Raw genomic sequence first — 13,431 nt, 5'->3', positions numbered from 1 at the left:
TCCCTTTCCTCTATTTTCAGTTTTTGCCCCGGTAAGTTTCTTTTCGTCTTCGGGGTAGGCCCTTTTGAGGCCTCGGGTCGAATTTTTTCTCCCCCTCTTTTTGGTGCCTTACGCAATCACGAGTTTTGATCTCGCCAGCGTGATTTTTCCGCCCATGTCATCGAAGTCTCCCAGCGGCTTCAAGAAGTGCACCCAGTGCACCCGGGTAATCTCGCTCACTGACAGGCACGCGTCGTGTCTTCAGTGTCTGGGGGCTGGGCACCGCCCGCAGGCCTGTAGTCTGTGCGCCCTTTTACAAAAGCGGACTCAGGTAGCGAGATTGGCCCAGTGGAACGTTTTGTTCTCGGGCTCTTCGTCGGCATCGACACCGGGAGTATCGAGTGCATCGACGTCGCCAGCGTCTAGACCTCTGTCCTCGGCCGCGACTGCATCGAGGCATCGACCCTCTGCATCGGGGCTGAGACATCGGAAGGCTGCGTCGGCGTCGGTGGTACCGGGACCTCCACTTCTGCTGATGTCGTCGGACGGTGGTGCTTCGACTGGAGTGCAGGTGAGGGCTGTCCATTCCCCTGCTGGTGGCGGTGAGCCTTCGGGTGGGTCTCCCCCTACCCTGAGGGCTCCTGCGGTACAGCCCCCCCGAGACCGACCTTCTTCGGCCTCGGCCCCGAGGAAGCGACGGCTGGATTCTACGTCCTCCTCGTCGGTGCCGGGAAGCTCCGGTGACATGCTTCATTCCAAAAAGTCGAAGAATCATCGACACCGGTCCCCTTCCCGTATCGGCACCGAGAGCTCTGGGTTGCCGAGGGAGTCGGCACCCAGTAGGCATCGGCACCGAGAGGACCGCTCACCCTCTGTTCAGGAGGTGTCGATGTGCTCCACTTTGGACAGCCCGGAACAGCCTCCACGCCCGGAACAGACTCTGACATCGACACCTGCATCGGCTTCCACGTCTTTCTCCACAGCCGCTCTGCACGAGAGTCTCCGGGCCGTCCTCCCAGAGATCCTGGGAGAGCTGTTGCGCCCTTCCCCTCCGGTACCGGGGGTGCTTGCGCCACCGGTACCGTCGAGTGAGGCGCCGGCTGGCCCCTTGCTCGGGGTGAGGTCTCCGACATCGGTGCCGCTTGCGGTACCGACTGCGGTCGCCTCCCAGGAAGGCTCCCCGACGACGTCGGCGGAGGGAGCTTCGCCGGTGCGGGCGAGGGAGTTTACCTCTCGACGCTCCCACCGTGGCCGTGGTTCCACGGAGTCGAGCCGGGCACGGCTTCAGACACAGGTCCGTGAACTTGTGTCTGATACCGATGGTGAGGCCTCGTGGGAGGAGGAGGAGGACATCAGATATTTCTCTGACGAGGAGTCTGATGGCCTTCCTTCTGATCCCACTCCCTCCCCTGAAAAGGCAGCTTTCTCCTCCCGAGAGTCTGTCTTTTGCGGCCTTTGTCCGGGAGATGTCTACGGCCATCCCCTTCCCGGTGGTTGTGGAGGACGAGCCCAGGGCTGAAATGTTTGAGCTCCTGGACTATCCTTCTCCACCTAAGAAAGCGTCCACAGTACCCATGCATCATGTCCTCAAAAAGACATTGCTGGCGAACTGGACCAAGCCATTAAGGAATCCCCACATTCCCAAGAAGATCGAGTCCCAGTACCGGATCCATGGGGACCCAGAGCTGATGCGCACTCAGTTGCCTCACGACTCTGGAGTTGTGGATTTGGCCCTAAAGAAGGCTAAGAGTTCTAGGGAGCATGCTTTGGCGCCCCCGGGCAAGGACTCTAGAACCTTGGACTCCTTTGGGAGGAAGGCCTACCATTCTTCTATGCTCGTGGCCAAAATCCAGTCTTACCAGCTCTACATGAGCATACACATGCGGAACAATGTGCGGCAGTTGGCGGGCTTGGTGGACAAGCTCCCCCCTGAGCAAGCCAAGCCATTTCAGGAGGTGGTCAGGCAGCTGAAGGCGTGCAGAAAATTCCTGGCCAGAGGGGTGTATGACACCTTTGATGTTGCGTCCAGGGCCGCTGCTCAAGGTGTGGTGATGCGCAGACTCTCATGGCTGTGTGCCTCTGACCTGGAGAATAGGATCCAGCAGCGGATTGCGGACTCGCCTTGCCGTGCGGATAATATTTTTGGAGAGAAAGTCGAACAGGTGGTAGAGCAGCTCCACCAGCGGGACACCGCTTTCGACAAGTTCTCCCGCCGGCAGCCTTCAGCCTCTACCTCTACAGGTAGACGATTTTTTTGGGGAAGGAAGACTGTTCCCTACTCTTCTGGTAAGCGTAGGTACAATCCTCCTTCTCGACAGCCTGCGGCCCAGGCTAAGCCCCAGCGCGCTCGCTCTCGTCAGCAGCGTGCGCCTCAGCAAGGCCCCTCGGCTCCCCAACAAAAGCAAGGGACGAGCTTTTGATTGGCTCCAGCAGAGCATAGCCGACATCCAAGTGTCAGTGCCAGGCGACCTGCCGGTCGGAGGGAGGTTGAAAGTTTTTCACCAAAGGTGGCCTCTCATAACCTCCGATCAGTGGGTTCTCCAAATAGTCCGGCAAGGATACACCCTCAATTTGGCCTCAAAACCTCCAAATTGTCCACCGGGAGCTCAGTCTTCCAGCTTCCAACACAAGCAGGTACTTGCAGAGGAACTCTCCGCCCTTCTCAGCGCCAATGCGGTCGAGCCCGTGCCATCCGGGCAGGAAGGGCTGGGATTCTATTCCAGGTACTTCCTTGTGGAAAAGAAAACAGGGGGGATGCGTCCCATCCTAGACGTAAGGGCCCTGAACAAATATCTGGTCAAAGAAAAGTTCAGGATGCTTTCCCTGGGCACCCTTCTCCCCATGATTCAGGAAAACGATTGGCTATGCTCTCTGGACTTGAAGGACGCCTACACTCACATCCCGAAACTGCCAGTGCACAGACAGTATCTGCGATTTCAGCTGGGCACACGTCACTTCCAGTACTGTGTGCTACCCTTTGGGCTCGCCTCTGCGCCCAGAGTGTTCATGAAGTGCTTGGCTGTGGTAGCAGCGGCACTTTGCAGACTGGGAGTGCATGTGTTCCCTACAGTCCATGCAGATGACTATTTGCCTCCTGGAACTACTGGGGTTTGTGATAAATTATCCAAAGTCCCATCTTCTCCCAGTGCAGAGACTCGAATTCATAGGAGCTCTGCTGGATTCTCGGATGGCTCGTGCCTATCTCCCAGAGACGAGAGCCAACAACTTGTTGTCCCTCGTCTCGCGGGTGCGAGCGTCTCAGCAGATCACAGCTCGGCAGATGTTGAGATTGCTAGGCCACATGGCCTCCACAGTTCATGTGACTCCCATGGCCCGCCTTCGCATGAGATCTGCTCAATGGACCCTAACTTCCCAGTGGTTTCAGGCTGCTGGGGATCTAGAAGACGTGATCCACCTGTCCACGAGTTTTCTCAAATCCCTGTATTGGTGGACGATTTGGTCCAATTTGACTCTGGGACGTCCTTTCCAAATTCCTCAGCCACAAAAATTGCTGATTACGGATGCGTCTCTCCTGGGGTGGGGAGCTCATGTCGATGGGCTTCACACCCAAGGAAGCTGGTCCTTCCAGGAATGCGATCTGCAGATCAATCTTCTGGAGTTACGAGCGGTCTGGAACGCTCTGAAGGCTTTCAGAGATCGGCTGTCCCACCAAATTATCCAAATTCAGACAGACAACCAGGTTGCCATGTATTACATCAACAAGCAGGGGGGCACCGGATCTCGCCCCCTGTGTCAGGAAGCCGTCAGCATGTGGCTCTGGGCTCGCCGTCACGGCATGGTGCTCCAAGTCACATACCTGGCAGGCGTAAACAACAGTCTGGCCGACAGGTTGAGCAGGATCATGCAACCTCACGAGTGGTCGTTCAACTCCCGAGTGGTGCGCCAGATCTTCCAAGCGTGGGGCACCCCCTTGGTAGATCTCTTCGCATCTCGAGCCAACCACAAGGTCCCTCAGTTCTGTTCCAGGCTTCAGGCCCACGGCAGACTGGCATCGGATGCCTTCCTCCTGGACTGGGGGGAAGCTCTACTGTATGCTTATCCTCCCATACCTCTGGTGGGGAAGACTTTGTTGAAACTCAAGCAAGACCGAGGCACCATGATTCTGATTGCTCCTTTTTGGCCGCGTCAGATCTGGTTCCCTCTTCTTCTGGAGTTATCCTCCGAAGAACCGTGGAGATTGGAGTGTTTTCCGACCCTCATCACACAGAACGAAGGGGCGCTTCTGCATCCCAGCCTCCGGTCCCTGGCTCTCACAGCCTGGATGTTGAGAGCGTAGACTTTGCCTCTTTGGGTCTGTCAGAGGGTGTCTCCCGTGTCTTGCTTGCTTCCAGGAAAGATTCCACTAAGAGGAGTTACTTCTTTTTATGGAGGAGGTTTGCCGTCTGGTGTGACAGCAAGGCCTTAGATCCTCGCTCCTGTCCTACACAGACCCTGCTTGAATACCTTCTGCACTTGTCGGAGTCTGGTCTCAAGACCAACTCCGTAAGGGTTCACCTTAGTGCGATCAGTGCATACCATTACCGTGTGGAAGGTAAGCCGTTCTCGGGACAGCCTTCAGTTGTTCGCTTCATGAGAGGTTTGCTTTTGTCAAAGCCCCCCATCCAACCTCCTACAGTGTCATGTGATGAAACCTCCTTTTGAGCCACTGGATTCCTGCCATCTGAAGTACTTGACCTGGAAGGTCATTTTCTTGGTGGCAGTTACTTCAGCTCGTAGAGTCAGTGAGCTTCAGGCCCTGGTAGCCCAGGCCCCTTACACCAAATTTCATCATAACAGAGTAGTCCTCCGCACTCACCCTAAGTTCTTGCCAAAGGTTGTGTCGGAGTTCCATCTGAACCGGTCAATTGTCTTGCCAACATTCTTTCCCCGTCCTCATTCCTGCCCTGCTGAACGTCAGCTGCACACATTGGACTGCAAAAGAGCATTGGCCTTCTATCTGGAGCGGACACAGCCCAACAGACAGTCCGCCCAATTGTTTGTTTCTTTTGATCCCAACAGGAGGGGAGTGGCTGTGGGGAAACGCACCATCTCCAATTGGCTAGCAGATTGCATTTCCTTCACTTACGCCCAGGCTGGGCTGGCTCTTGAGGGTCATGTCACGGCTCATAATGTTAGAGCCATGGCAGCGTCGGTAGCCCACTTGAAGTCAGCCACTATTGAAGAGATTTGCAAAGCTGCGACGTGGTCATCTGTCCACACATTCACATCTCATTACTGCCTGCAGCAAGATGCCCGACGCGACAGTCGGTTCGGGCAGTCAGTGCTTCAGAATCTGTTTGGGGTTTAGAATCCAACTCCACCCCCCTAGGCCCATGTTTATTCTGTTCCAGGCTGCACTCTCAGTTAGTTGGATAAATTGTTAGGTCAATCTCAGTTATGTCCTCGCCGTTGCGAGGCCCAATTGACCGTGGTTGTTGTTTTGAGTGAGCCTGGGGGCTAGGGATACCCCATCAGTGAGAACAAGCAGCCTACTTGTCCTCGGAGAAAGCGAATGCTACATACCTGTAGAAGGTATTCTCCGAGGACAGCAGGCTGATTGTTCTCACAAACCCGCCCGCCTCCCCTTTTGGAGTTGTGTCTTCCGTTCTCTTTGTCTTGCTACATATGAGACTGGCTGGCACGAGCCGGTTTCGGGCGGGAAGACGGCCGGGCATGCGCGGTGCGCATCGGCGCGCGAGGGCTAGCAAAGGTTTTTGCTAGTGAAGATTCCGATTGGAGGGGCTGCCGTGGACGTCACCCATCAGTGAGAACAATCAGCCTGCTGTCCTCGGAGAATACCTTCTACAGGTATGTAGCATTCGCTTTCCTGGATCTCCCTTTCCAATACTTTGTACTGAACACCTTCCCTAGCTCTCATCTACCTTTTATCCAGGGGCGTAGCCAGACAGCAGATTTTGGGTGGGCCTAGTCAAGAAGTGGGTGGGCACCAAGTGTTCTCCTTCCTCCCCCCCCCCCCCCCCCCCCCAATGCAATGAGGCCAGTATCAGCAGCTTAGGAAGCTTAGACTGCTGAAGTAGAAAGCAGTGTTTTCAACACCATCAGGGGGAGGTCTTCAGCTGGCAAAGCTTGGGATCCCCACTAGCTAGCACTAAATATGTGCTGCTGTTGGGTGGGCCTGAGCCCTAAGTGGATGGGCCCCGGCCCACCCAGGCCCACCTGTGGCTACGCCACTGCTTTAATCTGCCTCTCATCTTTTCACCAGCTCAAGCTACTTTCCTATTGCTCATTTTCTTCCTGGCTTCAAGCATTTTCTTCTGTTTCCTCCCCCTCCCCTCCCACTTAGTTATCAAATACCCAGGCCCATTTAACACACCTTTACATATACATCCACCCAGTAGCTATGCCCTCACTTCTGCCCAGTCCCTGAATCCCCCTTCTCTTTTATCTTCAAGTCTTCATCTAATCTCAGTCCTGGAGGAGTGGCCTAGTGGTTAGGGTGGTGGAGTTTGGTCCTGAGGAACTGAGTTCGATTCCCACTTCAGGCAAAGGCAGCTCCTTGTGACTCTGGGCAAGTCACTTAACCCTCTATTGCCCCATGTAAGCCGCATTGAGCCTGCCATGAGTGGGAAAGCGTGGGGTACAAATGTAACAAAAACAAAACAAACTACCTTTCCTGGTCAAAAAGACATGTAGGTAAAATGTAAATACACACACATGCATACAGAGGTTTGGAAAAAATTTAGTTAGCCATATTCCTCATACTTTTATAAGTCCTTATAGTTGTGTAAGGAATTATATACTGTCTTATGGGAGAACTTTTATGTTTTCAAATCTCTTTAAGTCATCAGATCATTGTCTCACATCTTTATACTTAGTACTAGTTCACTATTCTTTCTTAGCAAGTATGCCTTGTATATTTTCTGTATTTTAGACATTTGCTTCAGCTAACAGAAGCTGGATACTAACAAAAAATAGAACTTTTATAGGCATTAGTAATAGTGTCTTATTTATCTCACTTTTGTGATAATAGAGTATGTGACTTAACTATGGTTTGTTATATAATATATTGAACTGAATGATCTTTGCTGTTATCTTCAGAGATTTTGCAGAAAATATTTTAAACGTTTGTAACATTTCCATTCTATATAACTTTTAACCAGTAAGCCAGGGTCATATAAACTAGTGCTTTCTTCTTCTTTTTTTTTTTCTTTCTTCTCCAGAATGACCGGGTTCTCCAGGGGTTCTCTGACAAGGGAGAATTCACCTGCCCTCTCTGCAGGCAGTTTGCTAACAGTGTCCTCCCCTGTTATCCAGGGAACAATGTGGAAAAAAGTCTTTGGCAGTATCATAATACAAAGAGCCTGAAAGATCTTGTAAAAGAGGTGGAGGAGCTTCAGGAGCAGCTGGGAACTTTCCCCGTAAGCATCAGTGTAAGGCAGAAAGATGTGTTCATTCTCTACATTTTATTTTTATTTTCACCTTATAATTTTGCTTTACCAATAGCACTGAAAAAAACATATTAATCTTAGTTATAAACAACAAAATTAGTGCTTATCTTTTGCATAAAATATGAAGGACAGTGTTACTCATCCTGATTTTGTTTGTTTTCCTGGTCTGTTTTATTGTACTAGTAGTAAGTCATGTTAAAAAAGAAATGCTGAAATATAATGAGCAATTATATAAAATAGTGCCTAGAGGTATGCACCATCAAATTGACAAGTGCCTAGGCACCACCTTATAGAATAGCACCTAGTGCACATAACTGCAAGGGGGGCATACACATGGGCAGAGCATGGACAGGCCATGGGCATGTCCAATGTTTATAGATGTGCCAACATGCCTGCCGTTTGACATGTTACCTGAATAGGACCTTGGAATAGACAGTACTTTGTCCAGCTAGCACTACACTAATTTGACTTCACTTTCTATAACGTAAAATGAAATTACTTTTAGATAGTGCTGTTCTACCCTAATTTCTTTTTTTTTGATTCACAAGATTCCATTTTTGGATTATCAATCTGAATCTCCAGTCCTAGAGAATATCTCTTATCTAGAAACATAAAAGGCTAGATAGAGGAAAGGATTTTTCCCATTTTAAGGATGATTTTGTTAAAATGTGGCTAGGTGGGATGTCCAAAAAGGAGCCTATTTTATAAACAGAACATAGGCTTATTCAGGGCCAACAAATAGCAGCATCGGACACATCTGGCTAAAGAATTTAAACCAGGTAAACAAGAAAAGTATATGAGCCTATGATGTTCAGTATTGGACAGATGCGCCGTACTGCATCTGCTGACTATTGTGATTATCTGCTACATTTGCAGTTATTCTCCATATTTGCCATTTAATATTCCATCAAGTTGTGACCCCTGAGGAAGGCACACTGCCGAAACATGGCCCATGTTGGGTCCGGACATTGTATGTTACTTCTTTTGAAGAATAAACTTTTATGTTGAAGATATTGGACTACTGTTAGTTCTTGGAACTTTCTCTTCCACCCTTTGGATTGTCTGTTTTGCTGCTGTGGAAGTACTTTCTTGTCATTTTTAGTTAGCAAATACCTACATCAGGGTTCAACCAATTCCAAGAACAATGGGTCCTTAGCAATTGGTCTAATGACAGTTTGTCTAATGCACAATTGATATAATGACAATTGGTCTAAAATACACAATGGCTAATGGTACAATTGAACTAATGGCTGATCTGGTCTAAACAAAAAAGGAGGCAGGGGTGGACAAAACTATGGGGCCAGATGGGATACATCCCAGGAGACCAAGGGAGCTCAGAAGTCCTGGCAGGACCTTTTAAGATTATTTAATAGATCTTTAGAGACAGGAGATGCTCCGTGGGATTGGAGAGGAATGAATGTGGTCCATCTTTACAAAAGTGGAAACAGGGAAGAAGTGGGAAACTGTAGACCGGTAAGTCTCATGTCGGTGGCAGGAAAAATAATGGAGTCACTGCTGAAAAAAGGATAGTTAACTTCCTTGAAGCCAATGAGTTATAGGACCCGAGGCAACATGGCTTTACCAAAGGAAAATCCTGCCAAACAAATCTTATTGACGTCTTTGTCTGGATGACCAAAAAACTGGATGAAGGACGTGCGCTAGATGCAATCTACTTGGATTTCAGCAAAGCATTTGATACAGTCCCTCACAGAAGACTCGTGAATAAGCTGAAAGGGTTGAACTTAGGACCGAAAGTGGTGAACTGGATAGGAAATTGGTTGACCGACAGGTGGCAGAGAGTGGTGGTAAATGGAATCCACTCGAAGAAAAGGAAGATGAGCAGTGAAGCTCCTCAGGTGTCAGTGCTGAGGCCGATTCTGTGAAGTATATTTGTGAAAGATATTGCTGAAGGGTTGGAAAGAAAGGCTTGCCTTTTTGCGAATGACACGAAGATAGCCAATAGAGTAGATACCCTGGAGGGAGTAAAAACAATGAGAAGAGATTTCCAAATGTTGGAAAAATGGTCAAGGGTCTGGTAGTTAAAATTTCAGCATCACCAAGTGAATTATCCTGCGGAAGAATTTCCATTACAGGGGAAATTACATTCTATGTGGGTACCAGCGGGAGTACCAGATGCTTCTATAGTAGCTTTTGAGAGACTAGTTATGCAGTATCTTAATCACATGGAAATACATAAGAGGAATACTTTTTCCAGTTTTTCTAGGAGTCTGATGGAGGACCCCTCCCTTGTTATTAAACGTGCAGACAAGGGAGTGGCCATTGTATTCCAGGATAAATGGCAATATTTACAAGAGGCTTATGCTCAGCTGTCAAATTCTAGCTTTTATGTCCATCTTTTAGTAGATCTGACACCAGATGTCCAGGCTAAGGTTACAGGTCTTTTGGTTGAGGTCAATAGGTCAGGTATATTGTCATATAAAGAATATAAATTCCTACATTAACCATATCCGGTTATTCCACATATCTATTTTGTCCTTAAATTACACAAGCCTGTCTCAAAACCCCCGGGATGCCCTATAGAATCTGGACGGGGTTCCATTTTGGAGCCACTTTCACAATATGTGGACTTTAAACCTTTTGTAGAGCTAGCTCCATCTTACGTGCAAGGCTCAACACACTTGATCCAGCTATTGGCAGATATTATGATTCCAGATGATAATCCCATCCTGCTGGTTAGTTTACTTGTCATAGCACTGTATACAAACATACCCCAGCAGGGTGCTCTCACTACGATGGATCAGTATTTATTTCACTCACATATTTCAGGGGGAAATTAGCTTTATTGAATGATATGAGTACATTGATAATGTAATCACAAAACTATTTTGTGTTTGAAAATCAGTTTTACCTACAAGTCAAGTCAAGAGGGTGGCCATGGGGGAGACAGTGGCCTCCTCTGTGGCGTACCTCTATGTGACCAGTTTTGAGAACAAGTTTGTGTACAACAGTCAATATATGCAAAATATTGCCTAAATGTGCAATGATGGTTCCTCTGATTCTGCTACATGTTCCCGTGGGGATGTAATGGTAAGAATTAGAAGAGAACTGAGCACATTTTCATTTCACTTAATTTATTAATTTGATAAATGTTATAAAGTACTGAGCTTTTGTTTATTTTAATTAAGTTAAAATTCAATGCCAAGAAGTGCAGAGTGATGCGCTTGAGGTACAGAAATCCAAAAGGGAGATATCAGATAGGAGGGGAGAGATTAGTAAGCTTAACTTGGGAGAGGGACCTTGGGATGATGATGTCTGAGGATCTGAAGGTGAAGAAACAATGCAACAAGGCGGTGGCCATGGCCAGAAGGATGCTAGGCTGCATAGAGAGGGGTATAAGCAGCAGAAGAGAAGGTGTTGATGCTCCTCTACAAGCCATTGGTGAGGCCCCACTTGAAGTATTGTATTCAGTTTTGGAGGCCGTATCTTGCTAAAGATGTAAAAGGACTGGAAGTAGTACAAAGAAAAGCTACAAAAATGGTATGGGATTTGCGTTGCAAACCGTACAAGGAGAGACTTGCTGACCTGAACATATGTATATCCTGGAGGAAAGGAGAAACAGGGGTGACATAATACAGACATTCAAATATTTGAAAGGTATTAATCCACAAACAACCCTTTTCTGGAGATGGGAAGGTGGTAGAACTTGAGGACGTGAATTGAGGTTGAAGGGGGCAGACTCAGGAATAATGTCAGGAAATATTTTTTCACTGAGAGGGTGGTGGCTTCATGAATGCCCTCCCGCAGGAGGTGGTGGAGATGAAAACGTTAACAGAATTCAAACATGTGTGGGATAAACACTAAAGAATCCTTTTTAGAAGGAATGGATCCATGGAATCTTAGAGGAGATTGGGTGACAACACCGGTAATTGGGAAGCAAAACCAGTGCTGGGCAGACTTCTACGGTCTGTGCCCTGATCGTGACTGAATAGATATGGATGGGCTGGAGTGTAAATTTTAAAGGGCTTTGATGTTAACTTCAGAACTTTTAGTACAAGAACAGTGCTGGGTAGACTTCTACGGTCTGTTCCTTGAAAATGACAAGGACAAATAAACTCAGGTATACATATAAAGTATCACATACCATGTATAATGAGTTTATCTTGTTGGGCAGGCTGGATGGGACTGTACAGGTCTTTATCTGCTGTCATAGACGATGTTACTGTGATACTGATGCATAAATCAATGTAATTTTGTAACAAAAAAAACTACAACAAGATATAGAAATTAAAGATTAGCATACAAACTTCATTAAAAGTTAATTTTATAAACTTACATATATGAGTGAAGAAAGTTAATATAAGAAAATTAAAAAGCACAAAAGTTTGTCAGTGTTCTAGAAGTGTAGATTGTGATCCACATCACATAGGACATCGAGAATATTGTAGGAGGCTTGCTGTGCAAAAACAGACATAATATGATCTTCATGTCTTCTTTCATTATTTTTCTGCTTCTTTCATTGCTCACCTCATATTATGCATTCCATCTGACCTTCAACATCTTTCTGCTCTTTCTCAGTTTGAGTGATTAGAGTGGGAATGGTTTTGAATGTTCCATCCATGATTCATTACTGACTCTCACTGAGTTTGCTAACATTGGCGACCATTGTGAACAGCAGGACTTTCTTTGAGCCAGTGTTTGAGTTCTTAATAAGGAAAGTCGCTAAGGAAAGTCACTCCACTGAGAGCCCTTGTGTGTTCTGGAGGAATAACCAAATCAGTCACATTACAAATGCATGACCACATCTTTATCTTGATTATTTAATTTTTAGACCAATTGTCCGTTAGACAAATTAAGTTTTGGACGAATTGGGTTTTAGATGAATTGCATCCTTAGATCAACTGTTATTAGACCAGTTGTCTATTAGATGGAACTGTCATTAGACCAATTGTACCAAACCCACGAACAATATATCAATCAAATGGAGTGGAAGAGTAATGTAGTAGTTAGAGCAGTGGGCTAAAATCCAGTGAAGCCAAGGTTCAGATCCCCAGATACTCCTTGTAAGCGTGGGCAAATTACTTAACTCTCCATCACCTCAGGTGTAAACTTTGATTGTAAGCCCTTTGGGGACAGGGAAATGCCTATTCCATATCATCATGCTGATCAATCCATAGACTGGTGGGTTGTGTCCATCTACCAGCAGGTGGAGATAGAGAGCAATCCTTTTGCCTCCCTATATGTGGTCATGTGCTGCTGGAAACTCCTCAGTATGTTCTCTATCTCAGCAGGTGGTGGTCACACACAGCAGCAGCTCTGGCTAGGTCTCCAAGCCTAATTCTTAGGTTTTGTTGAGTACCTGGGGTTGAGGGCTCTTCTTGAGCAAGTGCAAACCTGGTGGTGCCAGGTCCCTCCTTTTCTCCCCCCTCCCGTTGGCTTCGTTTAAAAAAAAAATATATGTATTTTTTTTGGACGTCCTTTAAGGGCGTTTATTTCAACGTTTATATCAGCGTTTATTGCAGCTGCTCACTGGGACACCAGTTCGTTACAGCTCGGAGCGAGAAGCAGGTAATTTTACCTTTTTATAGCGGGCAGGGGGTTCCCCGTTCGGTGTCCACGTGGCTTATGGCGTCGGAGGGCGAGGGCGTGAGGATTCGCTCCCCGGACCGCGTGTGTGTGTCTAGCGGGGATGCGGGGGTTTCAAAGCCTGAATCGCCTTTGTTGGGCATCAGTTGGAGTCCGGTCAGTGTCCCGGTTCTTCCTCCGGTGCGGCGGTTTTTCACACCATAAGCGCCCATCCCCCGCTGCTCGCCCACTCCATGTTGGCCGGCCACTCTGCTCGGACGGCTTCTTCTTGGGCCGCCCTCGAGGTGGGAGACGTTAATGCTATGGTCGTCCTTGATTCGGGCGACGGCAAGAAAGCGACGAAAGTTAAGCGCCGTTCTTCCTGCGCGGCTCCTCGGAGTTTCGCGCTGGACGCCATTTTGGATGCGCAGCATGTTTCTCCCCCGCTCTTGCGAGCGCCGGTTGAGGGTGCGTCTAGGGCCGTGGCCCAGGCGGCAGAAGTGCACAGTCTAGGGGGTTT

The 13,431-nt window shown here is 48.1% G+C and overlaps 1 protein-coding gene across 1 annotated transcript in view; it reads left to right on the top strand.

Annotated features, from left to right (window-relative positions):
* The window catches only part of UBR3 (ubiquitin protein ligase E3 component n-recognin 3), a 686,242-nt gene that overhangs the window by 470,381 nt on the left and 202,430 nt on the right, over positions 1–13,431 (top strand). The window contains 1 exon segment of the mRNA XM_030210854.1: positions 7,161–7,358. Within this exon segment, the coding sequence (XP_030066714.1) occupies positions 7,161–7,358 (198 nt within the window).

This window comes from Microcaecilia unicolor, chromosome 7 (genome assembly GCF_901765095.1).
Source record: "Microcaecilia unicolor chromosome 7, aMicUni1.1, whole genome shotgun sequence".
In the NCBI taxonomy this organism is placed as follows: domain Eukaryota; kingdom Metazoa; phylum Chordata; class Amphibia; order Gymnophiona; family Siphonopidae; genus Microcaecilia; species Microcaecilia unicolor.
Note: the sequence above shows the minus strand (reverse complement) of the source record. Positions and strands in the feature narration are given on the sequence as shown.